Raw genomic sequence first — 24,176 nt, forward strand, 5'->3', positions numbered from 1 at the left:
GGGCCCCTCTCTGTCCGGTCTCAGCTCTTCCTTCCCCTCTCCTCAACCTCTAAGCTCCAGCTACCCCCTGCTCTCAGTTCCCTGCCTGATCCAGGAGTTCTTCAACATCTTCATGGCCTCACAGATTCTGTTCTCTCTGTCTCTTATCACCCCTTATCTCTTTACTTGTCCAGCCAATGTTGAGAATCTTCCAAGATGCCAACTCCCTCTGAGAAGCCTTTCCCAATGTCCCTGCAACTCCCTCCAGGGATCTGGCTTAGTGATCGACCTTTGGCCTCCACCCTGCGGTTCCCTGAGCAAAGCTCTCCTGTAGCACTTAGCACCTGCTGTGAACACCTGTGTGCTTACAGTGTCCACCTCCAGGCTGTGTGCTGGGTTTTATTTATGTATTTTCACAGCTTGGCTTCCCTGGTGGCTCAGGTTTGATCCCTGGGTCGGTAAGGTCCCCTGGAGAAGGGAAAGGCAACCCACTCCAATATCCTTGCCTGGGAAATCCCATGAACAATGGGCTACAGTCCATGGAGTCACAGTGTCCAACACCACTGAGCGACTCTCTCTGTCTCTCTCTCTCTCACACACACACACACACACACAACAAAAGTAAATACACAACTAGGAAACTGACAGCTCTGCTGGATTAAGAACATGCAAACTTTTGGTGCTTCGCTGGTGGCTCAGACAGTAAAGAATCTGCCTGCAATGCAGGAGACCCGGGTTCAGTCCCTTGGTTGGGAAGATCCCCTGGAGAAGGAAATGGCAACCCACTCCAGGATTCTGGCCTGGGAAGTCCCAGGGACGGAGGAGCCCGGCGGGTCCATGGGATCACAAAGAGTCAGGCACGACTGAGCAACTAACACACACACGCTCAGAACTTAGTCCATAGTAGGTCTTAGTAAATGTTTGTTAAATCAATGTTTTAGTCAACAAGCCTTTGTTTTACTTTATTATTATTATTTTTAAATATTTATTTGGCTGCACCAGGCCTTACTTGCGGCACACAGGATCTAATTTCCTGACCAGGTTCAGATGCAGGCCCCCTGTGTTGGGAGTGGAGTCTTAGCCACTGGACGGCCAGGGAAGTCCCAACAAGCCTTTGCTAATCATCTTCTGTGCAAGGCATTGGCCAGGCCTTTGCCTGAAAAGATTTCCAGTGTAGTTTGAGAACAGATAATTGCTTAAAAGCTATAGAGTCACTTAACCTGAGAAGCTTCCAGGCCAGCATATGCTTGCATGAGATATGATATAGATATTACATGTGAGGCATGTTGGACATTGTCACCAACACTGGGACAGTCAGTGGGAGGGGGGCTTGACTTAGACCTTGAGGGGCGGTCAGACAGGTAGAGGTGGAGACGATGAGAAGCAAGAGCATCTGGAACAGGGCCAGCCAGCGTGGCTGGACTGAGAGCGGAGCAGGGCTGAGGTCATCCTCGGCCTCTGGACAAAGCTTGGACCAGGTGGCGGAGCGAGGCCGCTGGCGGCCTTGATCGGGTGGACGTGCTGTTTGAAGTGCTCAGGACAAGCCTGCAGGGGACAGGGGGCCCAGCGAGGAGGGCACTGCATCAGCCCAGGTCCTCAGGGATGGCCTGTCCCGCCTCTGACGGATCTGAACCAAGATGCACAGCCTCCCCAAGACTTAAGGATGGTTACTGCTAGAGCTGGAATGACCTTTGCTCTCATCCTGAACTCGCATCTCATTATATAACTGGTGCTCAAACCAGAGCCCAGGGGGTCTCGCCCACAGTCCGCGTCACTGGCCTGGTCTCTGGATTCCAGTCCTTTTGCATGAGATGGGCGTGGTCCACACCTGAAGCCTGATGGAAGAAGAGATAGGAGACGGCAGCGTCCAGGCCTTGGGAGACCCGGGGAGAGGGGCTGGTGGTCCCTGCAAGCTCAGCCTGTGAGTTCGGTTCCCAGCGGCGGTGAGTGACAGGCCTCGAGTGGCTGCACCCTGACCAGCGCAGGACTCTGAACTCTGGGTAGAGAATTTCAGAGTGCGCTGGCCGGGCGCCGAGGCAGGAGGCCTTAGCAAAGCTTATTTACTTTTGGGTGCTCAGCCTGGAGACTCGCACAGGAAAGAATTTGTGTGGATCGCCTTGAGAAGCCACACCTGAGTCCTATTCATGTTCATCCGGAAACTCAGGCTTTCAAACAATTCTGTTTCTCTTCCTATGTTTGTTTGGATAGGTTGAGGGGTTGGGAGAGGAGGAAGGGTGTCGCTCAGGGGAATGTGGGCCATTTGTTTGCTGCCAGTTCCGGGGTTTGCCGTGGACGTCAGCAAGCCCTGTGCTTACCTCGTCCCCGAATCCAAACAAAAACTCACATGGCCCAGGGGAGAATAGTCAGTTTAATAACTCGCCCTGGCAGCACTTTGAAAACTGCAGGTTTCAAATGACTAGACCTGCAGATTTTCACCAACTCGGACAATTAAAGAGGCTCCAGGGACCTCAGCGGTGCTGACTCCAGTGGTGCGTGTTGTCATTAGAAACGGAAAGAGCCTCCGAAAATAGCCTCCAGGTATGGAGAGCTTGCTTCTCTGCTTGATGAGAAGGTAGCCCCATCCGAGCGGGACCTCCGTAAACTGCATGGTGGCTCAGTTTCTCCGCAGGTACCATGTGCCCATTGGCCCTTGGGGCTCTGCAGGGCTGTCAGGAGGGCAGGACGAGGCCATCGACACTCCGTGTGCACTTGAACCAGGTCCAGAGGCAGCGAATAATGCTGGGCAGGAGCCGCTCTGGTGTCTGCTCCTCCTCGGAAACTGACATCACCACCGTTTCCATGCAGGGGGCCGAGGAAGGGCAGAGGAGGGGAACCCAGACCCCGCTTCGTCCCCTCCAGATGCCTCTTGTCGCTTGTCCTCTGTCCCATGGAGATGCAGAAAGGATTGACATGGTCATTCTAGATGAGAGCCCTCGTTCCCTGGGCGGCCTGGGGAGGATTACAGCCACGCAGTTCTCAGAGGGTGTGTCTGATGTGCAGAGCATTCAAAGGCTGGGCAAACAGGCAGTTGGTGGGATTCAACCTTGCACTTCCCAGGTCTTCACCCGCCATGCATTTCCTGCAAGTGCAGAGGAACCAAGAGGCCTGCTCTTGTGCAGCAGCATGCCATGACTTGGGATGGAGTGAGCAGAGACAGGAGAGTGCAGGGGAGGACCGGGCACCATTTCCCATCCGTGGCCCTTCCGACTCACCTGTGGTTGATGGGGGAAGGCAGGGTCAGTGTTGCCAGACCTGGAATCCGGCCTGCACCCGCCGGCTTTGGTCTGTGGGGCTGTGAGTACATTTCCGGCCACCTTTTTAATCCCCTGCACCTGGCGATGGCATGCGCCCAGCAGGGAGAGATTCTGGCCCTGGGGAAGAGGAGCTGGAGGGGCTCTGTCACTTTGTCTAGGGAACAACGGTGTGGTGGCCGGTGGGCCCACGCGTGCCTGGACCCCCGGCTGGAGCTTTGGTGCTGCTGCGTGGCACTGCGTGCCAACAGGGGAGGCTCTGAGCCCCTCAGCTGTCAGTCGGCTCAAGGAGGCAGGTTTCTTGCTGACTCCACTGGCAAGATTTGCGCTGATCCACACCCTTGGAATGAGAGGCCTTGCTAATCCAGCCCTGGCCTCTGCCAAATCAGGAGCTGCCAGATCAAGTCAGGGCCATTTTGGGTACTGGAGCACGATCCCAGAGCAGCGTGCTTGTCCTGGACGCAGGGTCACACTTGGTGACGTCCAGCAGGCTTTGCTCGGGTGGCAGCTGGCAGGCAGTGTGTGCTGGAGGGCGGGGGCGCAGACGTTGCCGTGTGGCCACCCCACACCGTGGCCAGTGCAGCCAGCCCCGGGGAACTCACGAGAGAGCAGGACTCTGCGTGGGGGAGCGGCTGGCCCCAGTCACAGAGCTCGTTAGGGGCAGGTGCACCCTGAGTCCAAGTCCATCTGTGCTTTCAGGCCAGCCCGGCGGTCTCCAAAGGATGGGTCAGAGGGGACGGACAGAGGCTGGAGCAGGAGCCTGAATGGTGTTTCCCCTGTCTGTGCCCAAACGCAGACCCAGAGTTAATTAGCACGCTGACCACTCAAGGGTGTAGATGTAAAACATGCTCCCCCGTGACATGACCTTTGCAGCCACATCCCATAACAGCACAGACAAGGCCTGGTCTCTGGCCATCCAGCAGCTCTTTAAAGATGATGAGTGATATATAAAGATGCCTGCATGATATGTAGCCAGGAGCCCCGGCCCTCTGGGCCATTAGTTGATTTGTCGTTGAAGGCGTGTCCTTGGCATGAGCGGCCGTTCAGGAGGACCGAGGTGGTGGAGGCGGGGAGGGAAAGGAAACGGGGCGGCTGGCTGCCCTCATTCCTGGGGCTCTCGTCCATGCCTGGGGGTATCCCTGCCCGCTTGGGGAAGCATCCACGCCCAGGAGCATGGCGCGCCCTGGGAGACTGAGCCCCACCAGTCTCCCTCCAGCTTTCCAGCTGCATGACTGTGTGTGTGTTGGGGCGGGGGGGAGGATGTGGATTTCACCTCTGACCCTCCTCTTCCTAATCCGTAAATTGTGGGGCAGGCTCATGGGTCAGTGGGAAGTTGTCCATGAGGCCAGGAGACCCAGGTCCTGACACTGAGCTCAGTCGGAGAGTACAAAATCCCTTGCTTTCCTTTAAGGCATTTATGTGCTTAAGAGCTTGGGCTTTAGAATCAGAAGAATTGGGAGGTGAGATTCTGTTTCATCTACCAGTTGGGCAACCTTGGTTCATTATTTAGCATTTCTGAGTGAGTGAGTGATAGTTGCTCAGTCATGTCCGACTCTTTTCGACCCCCTGGACTGTAGCCTGCCAGGCTCCTCTGTCTCTGGGATTCTCCAGGTGAGAATACTGGAGTAGGGTGCCATTCCCTTCCCCAGCATTTCTGAGCTTGTCTTAAACTGTCTGGAAAAAGGGGGTACTAATGATTCGAACTTACACACATATCTTGAGGATTAAGTGAGGTGGTACATGGGAGGGGTACCTAGGGGGTGCTGACCACTGACCTTTGCTCCTAACAGCGACTTCTCAGTGGGCGGGGGCCTGTCCACCAGCCCACAGGGCAGCATTTCACTCACTCTCTCAGTGAATGGAGCAGACAGACCCTTCCTTACGTTCATACATAATGGGTTGGTTTGGCTTCTCAGTGTTGTACTTTACCCGTATTTCTGCGGACAGCCCATTACTGTGGAGAGAGTGTTAGGAAAGAGCTGCTTTGATCAAACTGATCTTTATAGGGACCTTTCAGTGTATTTGTTCTGCAATCATGGACAGCACTTACTGGGCACCTTGTCTGGATTTGGCACAAGGGAAGTGTGTGTGTGTGTCTAAAACAGAGACAGAGGGATTTGTTTTTGCCTCAAAGTTAATGTATCAGCCAAATAAGGCTCAGGACACTAGAAAAGTGTCAAATGTTATGACAGATTCACAGCTGCTGGAGTTGAAAAGGACTCTTTCACATCTAATGTTTGGTTAAGCCTTTTCTTTCTCCTCTTCTTCCTTTTCTGGGGGCTTCTTCTCTTTGCAAAATGAAGCAAAGTCCAATTTTAAAAGCTCATTTTTATTTCTGTCTTTGAAAGTAAAAGAGGCTCATTATAGATAATTGGTAAAATATAATAAAAAGAAAACATATTTCCCCAAACAGTCCTCATTATGAACCAGGGGTATTTATTTCCATTTGTTCAGTGGTTAGTATTAAACGTCTCCTCCATGCAGGCTCCTTCTAGAAGCTGGGGATACAGCAGCAAAGAAGACAAGGTCCCCATCCCCTGGTTCTTACATGTTTGTGGAGGGAGGTCTCTGACCAAGTCAAGCAAATACAAAAGATAATTTGGGGTAGAGATGCATTTTGCAAAGGATGTGAAACAGGGTGGTTTGGTAGTTGGGGCAGAGCAAAGTCAGAGAGTGAGGGGACGTGGCTTTTGCACCAGCGACTAAAGGATGCAGAAGGGCCAGGCAGGCAGTGCAGGGGAGAATGTTTAGGTTAAGGAATCCTGAGGACCCAGACCTGGAGGTCCTGCTTGGGGCGTGAGGAGTGGAGGGAAGGCTGCATGACTAGGCCTTCGGGGTGCGGAGCCTTAAGCGGCAGTGCAAAGTCTTTGGAGGGTTTCAGATGGGAGGGTGACCAGCATAGTTCTGTATTATTTTTTTTATGTTTATTTTTGGCTGCACCACGTGGCATGTGGGATTGTAGTTCCCCAATCAGGGACTGAAACCACGCTGCCTGCTGTGGCAATGCAAAGTCTTAACCACTGGACCACCGTGGAAGTCCAGGTCCATTTTTAGAATGTTTTCCAGGCTGTGTGGAGAGTCCATTGTGAGGACTCGAACGGAAGGAGGGGGAGCAGTTAGGAGGATGAGAGAGATGCCTCCCAGGTGGCTCGGTGGTAAAGAATCCGCCTGCCAATGCAGGAGATGCGGGTTTGATCCCTGGGTTGGGAAGATCCCCTGGAGAAGGAAATAGCAACCCAGCTGCCTGGGAAATCCCAGGGACCAAGGAAGCTGGTGGGCTACAGTCCATGGGGTCACGGAGAACTGAACATGACTGACCATGCACTCACACACACACACTCAGATGCACAGTGAAGAAACCATGAAGCTTAGATGAGGAGGGGTAGTCTTTTTATTCAATTTTTTAAAAGTATCTGGGATCATAGTATTTATTTATCTATCTATATTTTTGGCTGTGCCAAGCAACTTGCAGAATCTGAGTTTCCCAGCCAGGGATCGAACCTGCAGTGGAAGTGCAGAGTCCTAACCACTAGACTACCAGGGAACTCCTCATACTCTGCTGCTGCTGCTAACTCACTTCAGTCATGTCCGACTCTGTGCGACCCTAGAGACAGCAGCCCATCAGGCTCCCCTGTCCCTGGGATTCCCCAGGCAAGAACACTGGAGTGGGTTGCCATTTCCTTCTCCAATGCATGAAAGTGAAAAGTGAAAGTGAAGTCGCTCAGTCATGTCTGACTCTTAGCGACCCCACGGACTGCAGTCCACCAGGCTCCTCCATCCATGGGGTTTTCCAGGCAAAGTACTGGAGTGGGGTGCCATTACCTTCTCCGCCTCATACTCTGGATATTTCATATTTGTATTTATATGGAGACCACTGACTACTTCCCAGGCACTGTGAATTATGTTGAGCACTTCATCTATCAGTTAAGTTCAGTCACTCAGTTGTGTCCAACTCTTTGCAACCCCATGGACTGCAGCACGCCAGGCCTCCCTGTCCATCACCAACTCCCGGAGTTTACATAGACTCATGTCCATCATGGCATCATTGGTGATGCCATCCAACCATCTCATCCTCTGTCGTGCCTTCAATCTTGCCCAGCATCAGGGTCTTTTCAAATAAGTCATTTCTTCACATCAGATGGCCAAAGTATTGGAGTTTCATCTTCAACATCAGTCCTTCCAATGAACACTCAGGACTGATCTCCTTTAGGATGGACTGGTTGGATCTCCTTGCAGTCCAAGGGATTGTCAAGAGTCTTCTCCAACACCACAATTCAAAAGCATTAATTCTTCTGCACTCAGCTTTCTTTATAGTCCAACTCTCACATCCATACATGACTACTGGAAAAACCATAGCTTTGACTAGATGGACCTTTGTTAGTAATGTCTCTGCTTTTTAATATGCTGTCTAGGTTGGTCATAGCTTCTCTTCCAAGGAGCAAGCATCTTTTAATTTCATGGCTGCACTCACCATCTGCAGTGATTTTGGAGCCCCCCAAAATAAAGTCTGTCACTGTTTCCACTGTTGCCACATCTATTTGCCATGAAGTGATGGGACCAGATGCCATGATCTTATTTTTCTGAACTTTTAAGCCAGGTTTTTCACTCTCCTCTTTCACCTTCATCAAGAGGCTCTTTAGTTCTTCTTCACTTTCTGCCGTAAGGGTGGTGTCATCTGCATATTTGAGGTTATTGATATTTCTCTCGGCAATTTTGATTCCAGCTTGTGCTTCATCCAGCCTGGCATTTTGCATGATGTACTCTGTATATAAGTTAAATAAGCAGGGTGACAGTATACAGCCTTGACGTACTCCTTTTCCAATTAAGCAAATGAAAGAACTCAGATGTAATTCTAGCACCTCCACTAGCTTTGTTTGTAATAATGCTTCCTAAGGCCCACTTGACTTCGGATTCCTGGATGTCTGGCTCTAGGTGAGTGATCACACCATTGTGGTTATCTGGGTCATGAAGATCTTTTTTGTATAGTTCTTCTGTGTATTCTTGCCACCTCTTCCTAATAGCTCCTGCTTCTGTTAAGTCCATACCATTTCTGTCCTTTATTGTGCCCATCTTTGCATGAAATGTTCCCTTGGTATCTCTGATTTTCTTGAAGAGATCTCTAGTCTTTCCCATTCTTTTGTTTTCCTCTATTTCTTTACCCTGATCACTGAGGAAGGCTTTGTTATCTCTCTTTGCTATTCTTTGGAACTCTGCTTTCAAATGGGTATATCTCCTTTTCTCCTTTGCCTTTTGCTTCTCTTCTTTTCTCAGCTATTTGTAAGGCCTCTTTAGACAACCATTTTGCCTTTTTGCATTTCTTTTTCACATTCGTTTCTCACACAGCCCTATGAGACAGGCATGGTAATCCGCGTTTATAGATGAAAAAACTTAAACTCAGAGAAGTAGATTTGTAAAAAGGAAAAAAATTCACCATAGTTTCTGTCCTTACTATAGACCTTACTAGGAAGTGGGGACAATTTCTTTCTGGTCCTTTACTCAAACACCCAAGTTTATAACCTATAGGTGGCAAAACGAGAAATCAAACCCAAGTCTGACTCACTAGACGGCTTAACCACTACTCAGTACATTTTAAAACCTTGTTGTAATCTTAATGTTATTGTATAAGCATCTCCCCAAGTACAGCAGCTCAGCCTGTAGATCAGTCGGGTTGCCACAACAGTGTTTACCAAACACTCACAAATGCTCAGTAGCATTCACAGATGAAGGCTTATTGTTCCCTTGTCTGAAACGGCTATGAGTTGGTCAGGTGGCTTAGCTGATCTTGGCTGGACTTGCACGTCTGGGGAACAGGTGACCTGGGCTGGCCTGGACTGGCCTGCCCCCTGTCCCCCTCAGCCCCTCCCCACACTGCAGGCTCGAGGGGCGGTGTGACTGGTGGGGACTGAAGTGCTGCAGAGAAGCAGCAGGACGTGCGAGCCCTCCTTAGGCGCAGCCTTGGAGCTGACACTGTCGCTTCTGTCATGGTCTGTCGGCCAGCACTCGTCACAGGGCCAGCCCAGATGCGAAGGCTGGGGAAATAGACTCAGCCTGGAACTGCAAGGTCGCATGTAACAGAACATGGGGAGAGGGAGGGGCAAGACCTCTGGCCTTCAGGACACTGCTGTCTTTGCAGAGTGCTTGTTAGACCGGCCAAGAGGTTCCTGCCATTGGAATAAAGACCTCAGGGCCCAGAGTCAGCCTCAGGGTCCAGGAAGCCCGAATCCTTAGGATGTGCTTGTAGGGCCTTTATTTAATGTCAGTACCTAAAGTGGTCACTCATGATGGACCCTTGAACGTTACAGAGTCTTCTAAGTTAGTTGGTTCCCTGTTACATAAGGATTCTCAGAAGCAGGGTATTTTGCAGTGAAGTGAGCCCTGATCATGGTTTTCCTCTGAAGGCAGTGGGTGCAAAGACAGTCAGAAGTGCTATTTCATACTCAAATTATGACTGTGTGGGGTCAAGGTTGCTAGATTCTTATTAAGTATATAAGAATAGTAAACACCCTATCTTCAGTTATGCTCGTTGGAGGTTTAGGCATACCTACTCTGTGACAAAAGCAGAGGCCAATTTTTGGTTTCAAGATGACTTTGAATCTCTGTCCAGATTTAAGCCCTTTGTTCCACCCTTTCCACCAGAAATCCTCCTTGGCTCTCCTAGAAATGACTTTCACTGAGATGCTTTTAGGAAAAAGAAAACTATGTCCCAGCAAACTGCAGAGTCTACACCATGGGGTTGATCCTGTCCACCCAGTTCTTTCAGAGAAAGCCCTGGAAAAATACCAAGCTCAGACTTAACAAATACACGAAAAGAGAAACAAAACACGTGATCATCTCAACAGATACTAAAAATGCATTTGAGGAAATGTATTATCATACATAATTTCTGATTTAAAAAAAAACAACAGTAACTCTCAGTGCAGTAGGGCTGGGAAGGTTGGAACTATTTTAGCTTCTCAGAAGGTTATCTACTAGGGGTCTAGAACAAAGCTTAAGGATGTAAGGCATTAAAAGTTATTTTCATTAAAGTCTGGGACAGACTCTAGCCTCATCCGTTTTACTCAGTGTTTTTTGCAGAGCCTAGCCAATGCAGTGAGTTATTTTTTTTTTTATTTTTAAAGTAGAAATTATAAACACTGAGACAACAACTATCTCTAGAGGCAGAAAAGATTATTTACCTTGAAAACTCTGTTAGAGCTTTTAGAACTAATAAGGGAGTAAAGTGGCCTTAAAGATATAAGAAAAAGATGAAATCATAAAAATGGAGAGTATACTAAGGATATATTGAATATTTTAAAGATATCAGTTGTCCCCAAACTAACCTATGGTTTCATTCACTCGTAATTCAAAATCCCATTAATTTAGAATATAATTTAATGTATCCTGAAATTCCTATTTCTATGAGTATAAGAATACTGAAGAAAATCTTCCAAAAAGAACCATAAAGAGGGCAGAACTTGCCCTTTCAAACATCAAATCTTACTAATACCATTATATTAATCCATTTGGAAAGTATTATGTAAAGGCCCTTGCTTGTATGTTATACAAAAATAAATCATAGGTGACTCAAAATCCTAAAGTATAGTTATATTAAAGTATGCATGCTAAGTCGCTTTAGTTGTGTCCGACTCTGTGTGACCCCATAGACGGCAGCCCACCAGGCTCCTCCGTCCCTGGGATTCTCCAGGCAAGAACACTGGAGTGGGTTGCCATTTCCTCCTCCAATGCATGAAAGTGAAAAGTGAAAGTGAGGTCGCTCAGTCATGTCCGACTCTTAGCGACCCCATGGACTGCAGCCTACCGGGCTCCTCTGTCCATGGGATTTTCCAGGCAAGAGTACTGGAGTGGGGTGCCATTGCCTTCTCCATATTAAAGTATAGAGTAATATATATGTGTGTATATATATATATATACACCCACACACATATGTACACATATATAGTGTATGTATATATACATGTATACATGTGTGCATATAGTATGATTTGGGGATAGAGAAGATATGAAATTAGAAGCCATAAAGAAGAAATTTTTAAGATATTATTACTATATTATAGTGCAAGATCTCACCCATAGTGCAAAACTCTAAGCAAAGCTAGAAAACAAATAGTCTGGGGGAAAATATTTTCTACAGAGAAAACAGATGAAATGATTATATCCATAGTTGATATAAAATTCTTTCTATAAAGAGTGCTTACAAATGAATAAGCAACAAAATCCACTTAAAAAGGAGCAAAAAATAAGAAAAGGGTAGTATACCGGAGAAGAAATAAATACCCAATAGACATGTGAGTTGTTCAGTCTCACTACTAAGAAGGAAATGTAAATTAAACAATAGTGATATTTGTATAGTCAGGTTGGCAACATTTTAAAACTTATCATTTAATTTGTACAAAAATGAACTCTCACAAATGTTGGTGCAAGTATAAATAGATAAGACTTAGCAATGCTTTTAGAAATTTAAAAATACTTGCCTTTTGTAAGAGCAATCTCACTTTTAGAAATCTCTTCTATAAAAACCCTCACATACCTAAAAATGCATCAGTTGGGAAATGATTAGGTAAATTGTTATATCCAAATTTTGGGAACTACTCACCCTTTAAAAAGAACAGAGTAGTTCTGTTTGTACTAACATGGGTAATTGCATATGGTATACTGATATATAGAAAGAGTAATGTAAGACCTAGGGGTAGTATAAGCCTACAGGATTGAGAAGTTCACACTAAACAGTTAAAGGTATCCTTTGGGAAGAGCAGCAAGATGGATTGAGGGCAAGGGAGACACATTTCTGCATTTGTTGAAATTTTGCAATGAACATCTATGGTAATTTAAAAAATTAAATGATTCTTAATTTGAAAATTCTTATTAATAAAATTTTGCAAATCCACAAAATGTAGGATAAAATAATAAAGATCCTCCCTCCTGTTACTCAGGGATACTGTTAACATTTAGTAATAAAGGGGGAAATAAACGTGTCCAACAGAGTTAATGCAGTCAAAAATATAGACAAACAAGATGATGCAAGGGTATCTTGGGAGAAGGGAGACCTGGATGTTTCTCAGGTCCTTTGCTGGGTGCTCTGCGATGCTGGGAAGCCACTGAAAGCCATTGACTCATCTGCAGTCCGGGTAGGTTTTCTCCATGCTTCAGGTAGGGCTGACCTACTTCCATTGGAAGAAAGGGCTGAAGAGAAAGAATGCAGATAAAGGTTCTGCCTCATGTGAAGTGTAATTGTTAGAATGTCCATGAATGAATGTCAGCAGCCAGCATTTCTGAGGGCCACCATTAAATGAGCAATATTCTTTATAGAAGCAGAATTCTGAAGTAGGCACACTGGGAGAAGCGGGTGGGGATAAAACAGAAGAAAGATGAAAGACCATGTGGTCAGTAGGGGAGGAGTGTGTGTGTGTGTGTGTGTGTGTGTGTGTGTGTGTAAAGCTTAACATGTATAAAGAAAGAGTATAATGTTTAAATACAACGTAAGTACTTGAAGTAACTTTGAGCAATTAGATGGTAGGAGAGGGTATTTATGCCTGTGTGTGTGTGTGTGTGTGTGTTTGTATCGGGCAGGTGGAGGGGGTATGGGGTGGCTTTATTATTAAGTTCAAAGAGAGTTCCTAAAGGGAAAATAAAATACCAGTTTGAGTCAGACACGGCTCATTCTCTCAGTCAGTGTCGAGAGGCACAAGATCAAATCTGGCTTGACACCATCCACTGCAGATCTCAGCAGCCACTAGAAGCTGGAACCAAGCAGAGCCTGGCTAATGAGAATCTCCATCCTCTGCCAGTGCCTGGGGGCCCATCCCTTCCTCTCTGGCAAGCAGGATACAAAGAGAGCTCAAAGCAGAGTGAGGACCAAAAGGTCACCCAGAACATTCATTCTGCAAGCTCCCCACCAGGCCTTTCTGAAAAACAGACAAGTGTGGTTTCACAGTTTAGCCAGAAAGCAAGCCAACGGCTTTGCCCTTCAGTCCAGGGTAGGTTCTAATGGCACCCAGAGGATGTTCCACGTGACAGCCGGCCTTCAGCAGTGAAGGCAGAGGAGGACCTGGGCCAGACCCAGCTGAGGCATATCCCCTCGTGTATTCTTTGGGCGTGAAAGGGGTGACTGTAAAATTCAAGTGAAACTGGAAGTTAGGATTCAGAGCTCCCCACATAAACACTGCAGTCTGTTATCAAGTTCACATTCACCAGTGAGACACTTTCCAAAACGCAGTCAACTTGTTGCTCTGAGGACCTTTGTGCGTTTTGGCGGCTTGGTTCGCAGCTGCCTCAGGTGGAAGTTAGAGCATCTCCACCATGTCTTTTCCATTTTGCTTGGTGTTTCTGGAGTGCACGTGTGGGTTAGGTGCAGCCTGCCGGCTCATCTCCCGTGTCCAGTCCTGTCCCCTTCAGCTCACTCCTCACACTTTCCAAACCTCAGCTCCGCCTGTTGCTTTCATGCTCAGAACCCCTCAGTGACATTCAAGGCCTCTTGAACATCCCTACTGGCCACCTTCCTGACCACATCTCTTGCACTTCTGCCTCTCTCAGTCTCGTGCTCTGACAGCCACCCAGGACTGCTCGTGGTTCCTTCAAAACCTGACCCCCTGTCTTGAGTCTGTCCCTGGATTACCTTTGTGGCTCAGTTCTCTGTGTAGAGATGCAGCTACGCCAAGCATCCTCTCTGGGAAGTGTTCCCTGGCCTCTTTGTGTTGTGTCCTGTTCCTCCGCTCTCTGCAAGCATGTGTGGTTTCCTTTCACCCCTTCACTATATCTTACTGGCTGGTTTTAATCTGATTCCCTGACTCACTTGGAAGAAACCTTAAAGGTGAAAAAAACAAAGTACCTGCCACAGAGTTGGTGCTTCGGGATTACATTATAGGAAGGGATGAACGTGGGCATTTTTTAATTTAGCTTGTGAATATGTGTACGTGGGTCTTTGTTTCCCCCTATCTGACACACGAGTAAAGTGTTCAGCCTGCTGTGCCTCAGGGGGGATGTTGGGGTCACATTTAAGTGAGCTTAAGACTCTTCACCTCGTCCTGAGTGTCATCAAGTAGACGGCAGTCGATAGCCCACTCCTGGGCTCCCATAGAGGGCTCACGAACTAAAGCTCCCGTGCTGTTCCAGGCCAGCTGCTGCCAGCCAACCGCAATACTCCGAGCCCCATTGACCCCGACACCATCCAGGTGCCGGTGGGCTACGAGCCGGACCCGGCCGACCTCGCCCTCTCCAGCATCCCCGGCCAGGAGATGTTTGACCCTCGCAAACGCAAGTTCTCCGAGGAAGAGCTGAAGCCACAACCCATGATTAAGAAAGCGCGCAAAGTCTTCATCCCGGACGACCTGAAGGTAAACGGGAACTGGTAACCAGGCTGTGGGCAAGTGGAGAGCGGGGTCGAGAGAGGCCAAGACTGATAATTTTCGGCCCCATTTTTCAGCACGTGACAAGGCTGGTTGCTTCCTCTCTGGGTGTCTTCTGTACTATGCCTTTTGTATCTTGATAATGTACAGAAATAAGGAAAAGCAATAAAATGAAGTACTTTGCAGCCCATGAAGGAAGCAAGCCCACTGCTATCTGCAAGGAAACCCATAAAAGCCTAGTAAAGTCAAATCTGGATCTTTCAAGGTTGGAAAGGGGAAAAAAAAAATATTGGGAAGGATACCTAGACCTCAGAGTCTTCAAGGGTTACCTTTCCTTTGGGAGTTTAATGCTAATTAACTGCTGCCATTTCTCTGTAGGCCTCAGGGAGTAACAGCGAGACAGGACCTCTCTCCACATTGCCAACCTTGGATGCCAGGGTGGGATGTTGTTAAGGAAGCTGGGGCGTTTCCTGACCCTATTTATAAGTAATGTTGACTCTGCATCTCACGTAGTGATCACTTGAGTATCTCAACAAAAGGTTAATTTGGGGTTCTTTTTTCTCTACTGTGTTGAAGGGACATTATTTATAAAGGAAAATAGATTTACCTTAGGAAATCAGATGCAACTTAAACAAAATTAATCCGACACCTTTATGATACCTTAGGAAGATAATTCTTTCTAAAATTATGCCATGCCTACTGATACCAAAATGGAACCATTTTTGATTAGCCATTGCTTAGAATTGTCTGTGTTTATGCTGCTTTCTAATCATATGAACAATAGAGATGTGATTGTATACATTCAAGGCATTGGAAGCAGGCATAATTAGGTCTTTTCTAACTTCTCAAACCTAAACATGGTTCACATGAAGAGAACTCCTGTTGGGAAAATAGGGAGTTTGGGACATTATTCTGGAACCACTGTAGACCAGTTATGCCTGCTTTTCAGACCTAAGGAGCACTGGAAGAAAACATGCCTGCAGATTTGTCACTGCTCTCATCCAGCACCTGAGATTACCTGCGGTGATGCAGGGTCATAAAATGTCCGAGGTGAAGGGGACCTCAGAGGCTCATTAGATCAAAATGGTCATGGCACCACTGAGGAAATGGAGATAAAGGAAAGTGAAGGTGAGCCCTGGTAGTTAGAACAAGACCCAGCCGGGTCCCCAAGTCTGCTAGCTTCCAGAAACATCACTGCAGCATGTGGCCCCGACAGGAGCTACAACAAGGACCTCCAATAACTGTCATCCTCAATAACTGTCAGACTCAAAGGAGGAAAGTGCATAGTAAACACACCAGAAGACAGAGACTAGTCAGGGAACTGATGGTTAGACAAAGATAGAATAAGAAAAGGGCCCCTGGGATTAGGTCCTGGGCAGTTTAAGTACCTTCTTTCAATGGATGCTTTTCCTCACCTTGTGTTCTTAGTCATCCAATTCTCTGTATTTTAGAACTGGCTTCTTAAACTAAACCAGGGAGCCCATTCAGCATGGATGTCCTCTTGAGTGGAGGCAAGTTTGAAGAGGTGCTGCTATATAGTAGATAAAACCTCTAGCCAGACTTACACAGTCTCTGAATTTACAAGTTTAAAGCAAGGAGCAAGCTGCTTTAATTACCCAGGTAACCTTGGCAACAGAGGCCACGTGAACATTGCTGTGCTGGAATTATACATGTTACCGCCGCCGCGGCTGGACGTGGCCTTTCCACGTGCCAGTGTGGGGAATAGGCAAGAACGTTCTCCTGCCAGGGGTCTCTGGATTCCTTCAGTTGAGAGCAAAGCCTCAGGCCCCAGACCAGGAGCACGGGTGAAACAGGACGCAGAACTCTAAGGTGTTTCTTGTGCAGCAGGAGGACTGAGCTGGGGCAGGTGGGAGCCACATGTGCGGCCTCCAGCGCTGGCTGAGCAGACTGAGTGTGTGAAGCGGCCCTCACTGCCTGCCCTTCCTCTCTGGAGCCATTCATCTGGGTTAGCAGGCGTCTCGCCCCCACCCAGGAAGATGAAGGGGTGGCATACTGGTTCCTAACTGAGAATCAGTTTAATCGCCTTGGTGTCTTTCAAAGACCCATTCATTCACTTGACAAATATTTTTCAAATGCTAGTGTCTGCCAAGTCAGGGCCTGGGGATTCAGAGGTGACCCACTACTGACATTGTTCCTACCCCCGAGTGAGAAAAAGGGAGTGCTGATATGTCAGGAGGGGCCTGCTGAGTGGAGGTGGCATCAAACACAGACCCTCAAGAAGATGGGACTGGACTGAGGGTGCTTTGCCAGGTGGTGGTGCCTCGGGAGCCAGATGGCATCTGACCCTGGGAGGTAGAGGGAAAGGGCACAGGTGATGTATCAGCCCCAATCAGTACTTCTGCATCCCACTCCCATTCTGAGGTAACAGAGCGGGGGAGGCTGGTTTTGTTTCGGGGACAGCCCTCCTTCCATCATTCCTGCCTCCTGTGTCCCCTGCTCCATTCCTACTCCCAGCTCCCCTCCAACCTGAGACGGTCCACATTTCACACCTTGGCTCGCTCATCTGTTCATGTGCACAGGAGGCTGGGAAATGAAAGTACCTCAGAAGTGAAAAGAGCTCAGAAATCGGTTGTTACACTGAGGTCAGCTGGTGACTCCCTTGGTCCTTAAGACCTGATCCCAAACCTCCAAGGCCTGTGGTGGTACCCCTTCTCCATCCCCCTGAAAACACAGCTTCTTCAATTTCCCAGGGCCTTGTTCTCCCGACTCCCTGGCCCCCGTGTGCAACTTCTGATACATCCTAAGTTAGTCCCTCTTTCAGATCATCTTGGAAACCACACTTCGGCGAACACTGATGAGAGTGGTAGATTTCCTGATTTACCAAGGGCGTGGATCTGGGGCTTACTAACATAGACAACATCGATCAGAACTGGAGGTTTCACTGTTAATGTGCCATAGACCCTCTCACCCCACGGAGTCTTAGGCTCTCTTAGCTCCTCCCAGCTTCTTTTCAGCCAGCTGGCCTGGCCTCTCTCCTCTTCCTCCAGCTCCCCACGCCCTTTTCCCAATGGCAAGCAACAAATCCTGCCCCATGGTTTCCAAAGGATAGCCTCCTAAGAATTCTTTGGCCATTATGAAGATCATGTTTTTCACTTTGTTATATATTATTATGAAATGTATAGTAAGCTAGGAGTGCTTTATAAATAAGAGAACAATACTAGCTTGTGAAAGGCAGACAGAAGGTGCCTGCACTGACTTTGTCTCACACCTCCTGTCTGCTGGGCAGTGTTGGCTGAGGGTAAAGGGCAAGGATGAGGCAGACCACTGATCTTGCAACTTGCTTGGAGACTTGCCCTCAAACCATGTGACCTCCTCCAATGCCAAATACCCCTTGGAATCCTGGGGCAGGATAAGAACTGACCTGACTCACTTATTCTGGGTGGTACTAACTGCGGGTATTAGCATTGCTAGGATTGAGGAATTTACTATTGCAATGTGTTGAAAAAAAGGGGTTGCAAAACCCACCTGGTGGCACCATAAATGGAAGAAGACTTACATTTCTTAATGCTTCTAGGAAGGTTTTCCCTTTTTTGGCAGAGAGAGCAGTGATGGGGGAAAAAAGGGACTGTTTTCAAGTCGACCACAATCAAACATTGCTCAGGCTAAGAAGGCCTAGTTAACAAACAGTTAAACAAAAAAAGTTATAGTAAATTATTTAAATGCTAGCCATGAATAAGAACTTATTAATCAATGGCCAAGTGGAACTTTATTGTTTGTTTTTAATTGCCAAAGTATACATGCCATTATAGAATATTCTAATAGTTCAGAAGGACATAAAAACTCAAAGATCCTACCTTCTTCAATTTCCCTTCTGAAGGCACCACTTTTAATAGCTGGGTATCTGGATTTATACTATTTCTGAATATATATTATTACTTAAAAAAAAAAAACGAAGTGGGATGAGAACCTATTGATCTGCAAATTTCCACTGTTTCTGCCCATACAGTGATATGTCTCTAGCATCTTTCTGATTCAGCAGGATCATTATTTTTAATAGTTGTGTGACTCTATCATGATGTAGTTATCAAAGCTCCTACTGATAATTGAGAGGGGAGGGGTTGCCCATTTTTTTCAGTTTTGGACAGTTCAGTTCAGTCGCTCAGTTGTGTCCAACTCTTTGCGACCCCATGGACCGCAGCACCCCAGGCCTCCCTGTCCATCACCAACTCCCGGAGTTTACCCAAACTCATGTCCATTGAGTGGGTGATGCCATCCAACCATCTCATCCTCTGTCGTCCCCTTCTCCTCCCACCATCAATCTTTCCCAGCATCAGGGTTCTTTCCAATGAGTCAGCTCTTCGCATCAGGTGGCCAAAGTATTGGAGTTTCAGCTTCAGCATCAGTCCTTCCAATGAACACCCAGGACTGGTCTCCTTTAGGATGGACTGGTTGGATCTCCTTGCAGTCCAAGGGACTCTCAAGAGTCTTCTCCAAAACCACAGTTCAAAAGCATCAGTTCTTCGGCACTCAGCTTTCTCCACAGTCCAACTCTCTCATCCATACATGACCACTGGAAAAACCATAGCCTTGACTAGCCGGACCTTTGTTGGCAAAGTAATGTCTGCTTTTTAATATGCTATCTAGGTTGGTCATAACTTTTGTTCCAAGGAGAAAGCGTCTTTTAATTTCATGGCTGCAGTCACCATCTGCGGACAACACTTTAGTAAAAACGCACCCTTGTGTGCGCAGGTTGAGTGAGGACTGCCCTAGGGAGAGAGCCCAGGCGTGAGGTGGCTGTTCAGCTCTTGACAGACATTGCTAGGTCGTCTTCCAGCAATACCGTACCAGCTTATCTCGGAAAGAACACGCGCCCAGGGAAGGAAGGGGTTGAACAAAGAGAAGGAATTCGGCCTGTCCTTCGGGGGTGCAGGGCCTGCGCCCCACTTGGCGGGCTTGCGCTCTGCCTGGCGGGAGAGGTGGCCCGACGGAGGGCCAGGCCAGGGAGGGAGGCCCGGGCGGCCGCGCTCTGACGCATCGTGTGTCTCCCGGCAGGACGACAAGTACTGGGCGCGGCGCCGGAAGAACAACATGGCGGCCAAGCGCTCGCGGGATGCGCGGCGCCTCAAGGAGAACCAGATCGCCATTCGTGCGTCCTTCCTGGAGAAGGAGAACTCGGCGCTGCGCCAGGAGGTGGCGGACCTGCGCAAGGAGCTGGGCAAGTGCAAGAACATCCTGGCTAAGTACGAGGCCCGGCATGGGCCCCTGTAGGTGGGCGGCGGGCGGCCGCGGCCCGGACAGGCCTTCACCGCAGCGACCGACCTTTCTGACATCAGCACTTTACCAGACGCAGCAACACGACGGACTCACGTTTTGGGGTGTGTGTGTGTGTGTGTGTGTGTGTGTGTGTGTGTGTGCTCTTGTGTGGTCAGCGCGGTGTGTGTGTGTGTGTGTTTGTGCCCCTGTGTGGTCAGCGAGTGTGTGTGCGCGCTTGTACATCCCTTTGCGCCCGCCATTTTGAAACGAAAGGTGCCATGTTTTTACTGGACTGAGGAGACCGCGCGGGTTTCCTGGTCCCCGCCCCCTCACCCCCCTCCCGCCCTTTCCTGTGGCTTCATGTGTGCTCCTGCCCACTCTTTCAGGACCTTCTCGGGTTCACTAAGAAGGGCCCTGCTGAAATAGTAGATCTCGGTTTTCAAGACCACAGGCTCTTGTTTCTGTTTAATCTGTAAGTTACCATGCTAATAAGGTGCACAGAGTAATTTAGCACTACACTGCAGCTCCATTCAGTTATAGGTTGCTTTCCTCTCTTCTTAAGTTTTGGTGATAATCGTCTTCAAATTCAAAGTGCTGTTTAGATTTACTAGATCCCATATTTACTTAACTGCTCTCTACTAAGTTTCCTTTTAACTCTACCAACTCCAGCGAGTAAGAGTACTCTTATAGAACACAGAGTGTGTTTTTGCACTGTCTGTACCTAAAGCAATAATCCTATTGTACGCTAGAGCATGCTGCCTGAGTATTACTAGTGGAAGTAGGATATTTTCCCTACCTGAGAATTTCACTGTCTTTTAAAAAGCAAAAATTACAGTAATGTATTTGAGCATGCCCAGAACATCCCCAGGACCGGGAAGCAGAGGGAAACGCCAGGTCTAAGAACAAGGGGTTAACTTATCAGTGTACAGCCAAAAAATGCATCTTGGAACAGCTTTTGACATTGATGTGTTTGCTTTTGTTTTCTCTCTTTTCCCATGCTCCCAACCCCAATTTTCTAGTTAACTTTTTCGACATCCCTCTTGATATTCAATACAATTCAATTACTTAAGATTCAGTTTTCCCCATTTTTTGGTAATGTATATATTTTTGTGAATTATACCTTGTTGTTTTAAAAAATCAGTTAAGTTAATAAGTTGATGTTTCGTAAAACCCCTTTTTCTTAGTGGTGTCATATTTGAATGCTTCATAAATTAATGATTCTGGAGCTTATGTTTCTTATTCTCTGTTTTCTTTTGAACGTATGTGCTCTTATTAAGTGGACTTCTGAAAAATGAATGTAAAAGACACTGGTGTATCTCCAAAGGGGATGGTGTTGTCACAAACTGTGGTTAATCCGATCAATTTAAGTGTTTACTGTAGACCAAAAGGAGAGATTATTAAATTGTTTAATGTTTATACAGAGTAATTATAGGAAGTTCTTTTTGTACAGTATTTTTCAGATATAAATACTGACGATGTATTTTGGAAGACATATATTATATATAGCAAAGAGAAAAGGAAAACTATTCCATGTTTTAAAATTATATAGCAAAGATATATATTCATCAATGTTGTACAGAGAAGTGCTTGGGGGTTTTTGAAGTCTTAAATATTTTAATTTTGTCACTGACACATCAGCATGTTTTCTGCTTTAAATTAAAATTTTACAACAGTATCGAAGCTTGCTGTGACGAATTCTGCTCTAAAATATCTAAGGAGTTTTCTTATTTCCTATTAGGTCTCAGAAAGAAAACCCAAAACCACAAAATGGATGTTAGTCAAATATTTATTGGATGATACAGTGATTTTTAGGAAAAGCATCTGCCACAGAAATGTTCACTTCAAAATTATGAGTTTCTAAAAATGAATATCACTGCAAGCATCCCCCAAAATTCTGTTCTCCTCTGTGGGCACATGCATCTTACACAGTATAAGGTTAATATCGGTGCTATGTGTATGATTTATAATTTGATCGCTGTCTTGACTTTAAAGGTGATTGTTCTTTTGTTTCACTAACTTGTGTTAAGAGATTTTGCTGTTGTTATAAAGAAACATTTTCTGCAAGATTAAAATACCCTTTTATCAGTGGGATTTTGTAGTTTCCTGTGTCCAGAGTATGTGATTCTTTAATGACCTTTATTGGTTCTTTAATGGTGATCTCCTTATCAATCTGTTAGCAATGCTTCTCTCTTACTGTTATAGTCTTGGGGAATCTGAATAATGGAATATTCCTACAGATATCCCTTTTTATCTGAAGCTACAGGTTATGATGGGAGATGGACGCATATTGGAATTGAAATAACCTTGTTCGGGTAAATAACTAATAAAATAAACAAAACCTCTATCAAACTTAAGCAGAACTGAATTAATGGTATTCAGAGACACAAGTAAGCATGGAGTTGGCCTTTTTATAGGTAAAGAGACTAACTGCAGCAGAATTGTTAAATAGTTCAATGTCTAGCAAGAAAGCTGGAGAAGTATTGAAGGATTGTACTGAAGACAATCCAAATTCATTGAAGTTTAAAATGGTAACTGAAAAAACTGTATTTGAGTACTAGTCTTTCTGAAATTAGGTTGCTTGTATCTGATGAGCATCACAGATGTTTTCTGCAGAAGAAATTTAAAGATCATAATAAAACTTATTCTTTGGCATGCCAGGGGAGGTTTCAGAAACCTACCTCGTTTTAAATTTTTTAAAGCTTTGGAGTCTGTACAGGTGCCTTATATGTAGGTCATTGTCACCACACACAAGCACTCAACCCCTGAACTCACTGCCTTCTGTCCAGGGCAGTCAGCTAGTAAATAAAGCAGTCCTGCTAAATGACATGAGAAGGCATGGCCCGATTTGGAATGACTTGGATCATCCAGGGTCAGATGAGTTCCGCAGACTGCAGCTATTAAAAGAGTCCTGTTGTCATTTTTCACCTTTTCATCATAAGCATCTTTCAGAGATTAATTACTTGGCCATTAAAAATGAATCCAAATCATATTATGCCAACATCATTTAGACATGATTTGGAATGAGCAGCCTAGGACTTCTTGACAAGGTCACATCCTCCTTTTGACTAGACTTGCAAAGAAAGGCAAAAATTGATCAGCCTATGGTTCTGCTTGTGACACCTGGAGGACATAGGTAGGGAATGGGAGGGCTGTAAGCAATCACTTCCTCCTCTTGAGAAAGTGGACGCTTTTGACCATTCCAAAACCCACAGTGAGCAGGATAGTGACAGGCCTTTCATCTTCACATATGACAGGCCGCTGTGAAACCATCGTTTGAAGCAGAAAGACCGTTTGCTTCATGAGCATGCAGATGGAATTCTAGCACTGGGTGGAGAGGAAGCAGTGCTAGAAAGCCCAGAGGTTCCTTCCAACTTACCGGTTTTGTGAGGAACTCAATTCTAAATATATGTTTGAAAGGTCTTGAGTCTGTTTGGAGAAGAGTCAATAAGAATTTTAAGTAGAGTCACTCCCACCCCCATCCCAAATTAAAACAAAGGTCATTCTGTAAAATGCAAAGGAGTTTGCCTCCCTTATTCCTAAAGTTCCTTTTAGGAAAACTTAATTCGTGTTAATCAGAGCAGTTCCAGAAGGTGATAGACACCTGCTCTCAGTCTGCCAGCTTCCTTCTAAGGGCTCCTAGGCCCCCACTGAGGAGGCTAAGATCTCCTCTAGGTTTTCTCTACAATTAATGCCATTTTTTAAATGAGCAAAGCCATGTTTTTAATCATGATGCATTGGATTTGGCAACTAAAGGCAGTACATTTTGCTGAGGGCTAAGTGTATGTAGAGGAGTGTATGTGTGTGTGTGTGTGTGTATGTGTGTGTGAGAGTAGTTAAGGCATAAAATCTTTCATGTGGAGCACCTTACCAAACGTAACAATAATCACCATTATCCTTTTGGCAACACCACAAAGATTGCATCTGTTAAACAGGTACAAGTTCACTTGATGTCAGTGTGTTTGTACACCATGGTTTTGGTTGCTGTTTATGCTGTTAAGTCCAAAACTTTGTCTGTTATTCTTAATGTTTAATAAAATTTGAATTGTTTCCTGTCTTTCATGTATTTTTGTTGATAGTCTGCTGGATATCGGATTCTATTCCCAATTCTATCACCAAGAAGCCATTGACAGATTAATTACATAGATGATTAATAATATAATTAGTGAGAAATTAACATTTATTGGGTACTTACATGTCAGACCCAGTGCTAAACACTTGCAAGGAATATTTAATCCCACATTAACCTCATGAGATAGGGACAATTGTTATCTCCGTCTATGGAAGAGAAGGTAGAAGCTTGGAGAGGTTATGTAGCTGGTAGAAGTGACAGCAATGAGTTCTGGTTCATTAGATGGGCATTATTTAGAGTGGTGTTCCCCTAAAACCAATC

At 46.3% G+C, this 24,176-nt stretch overlaps 1 protein-coding gene across 4 annotated transcripts in view; it reads left to right on the plus strand.

Moving 5' to 3' along the window:
- The window catches only part of HLF (HLF transcription factor, PAR bZIP family member), a 54,128-nt gene extending 30,288 nt beyond the window's left edge, over window positions 1–23,840 (plus strand). For all 4 annotated transcript variants that reach the window (XM_019981407.2, XM_070772481.1, XM_070772479.1 and 1 more), the window contains 2 exons: window positions 14,340–14,560; window positions 19,586–23,840. In XM_019981407.2, coding sequence (XP_019836966.1) covers window positions 14,340–14,560; window positions 19,586–19,801 — 437 coding nt within the window. In that variant the 3' untranslated portion in view covers window positions 19,802–23,840. The remainder of the gene's footprint in view (window positions 1–14,339; window positions 14,561–19,585) is intronic.
- Window positions 23,841–24,176: the final 336 nt, after the last annotated feature.

Source organism: Bos indicus, chromosome 19 (assembly GCF_029378745.1).
Source record: "Bos indicus isolate NIAB-ARS_2022 breed Sahiwal x Tharparkar chromosome 19, NIAB-ARS_B.indTharparkar_mat_pri_1.0, whole genome shotgun sequence".
NCBI classification, from domain to species: Eukaryota; Metazoa; Chordata; class Mammalia; order Artiodactyla; family Bovidae; genus Bos; species Bos indicus.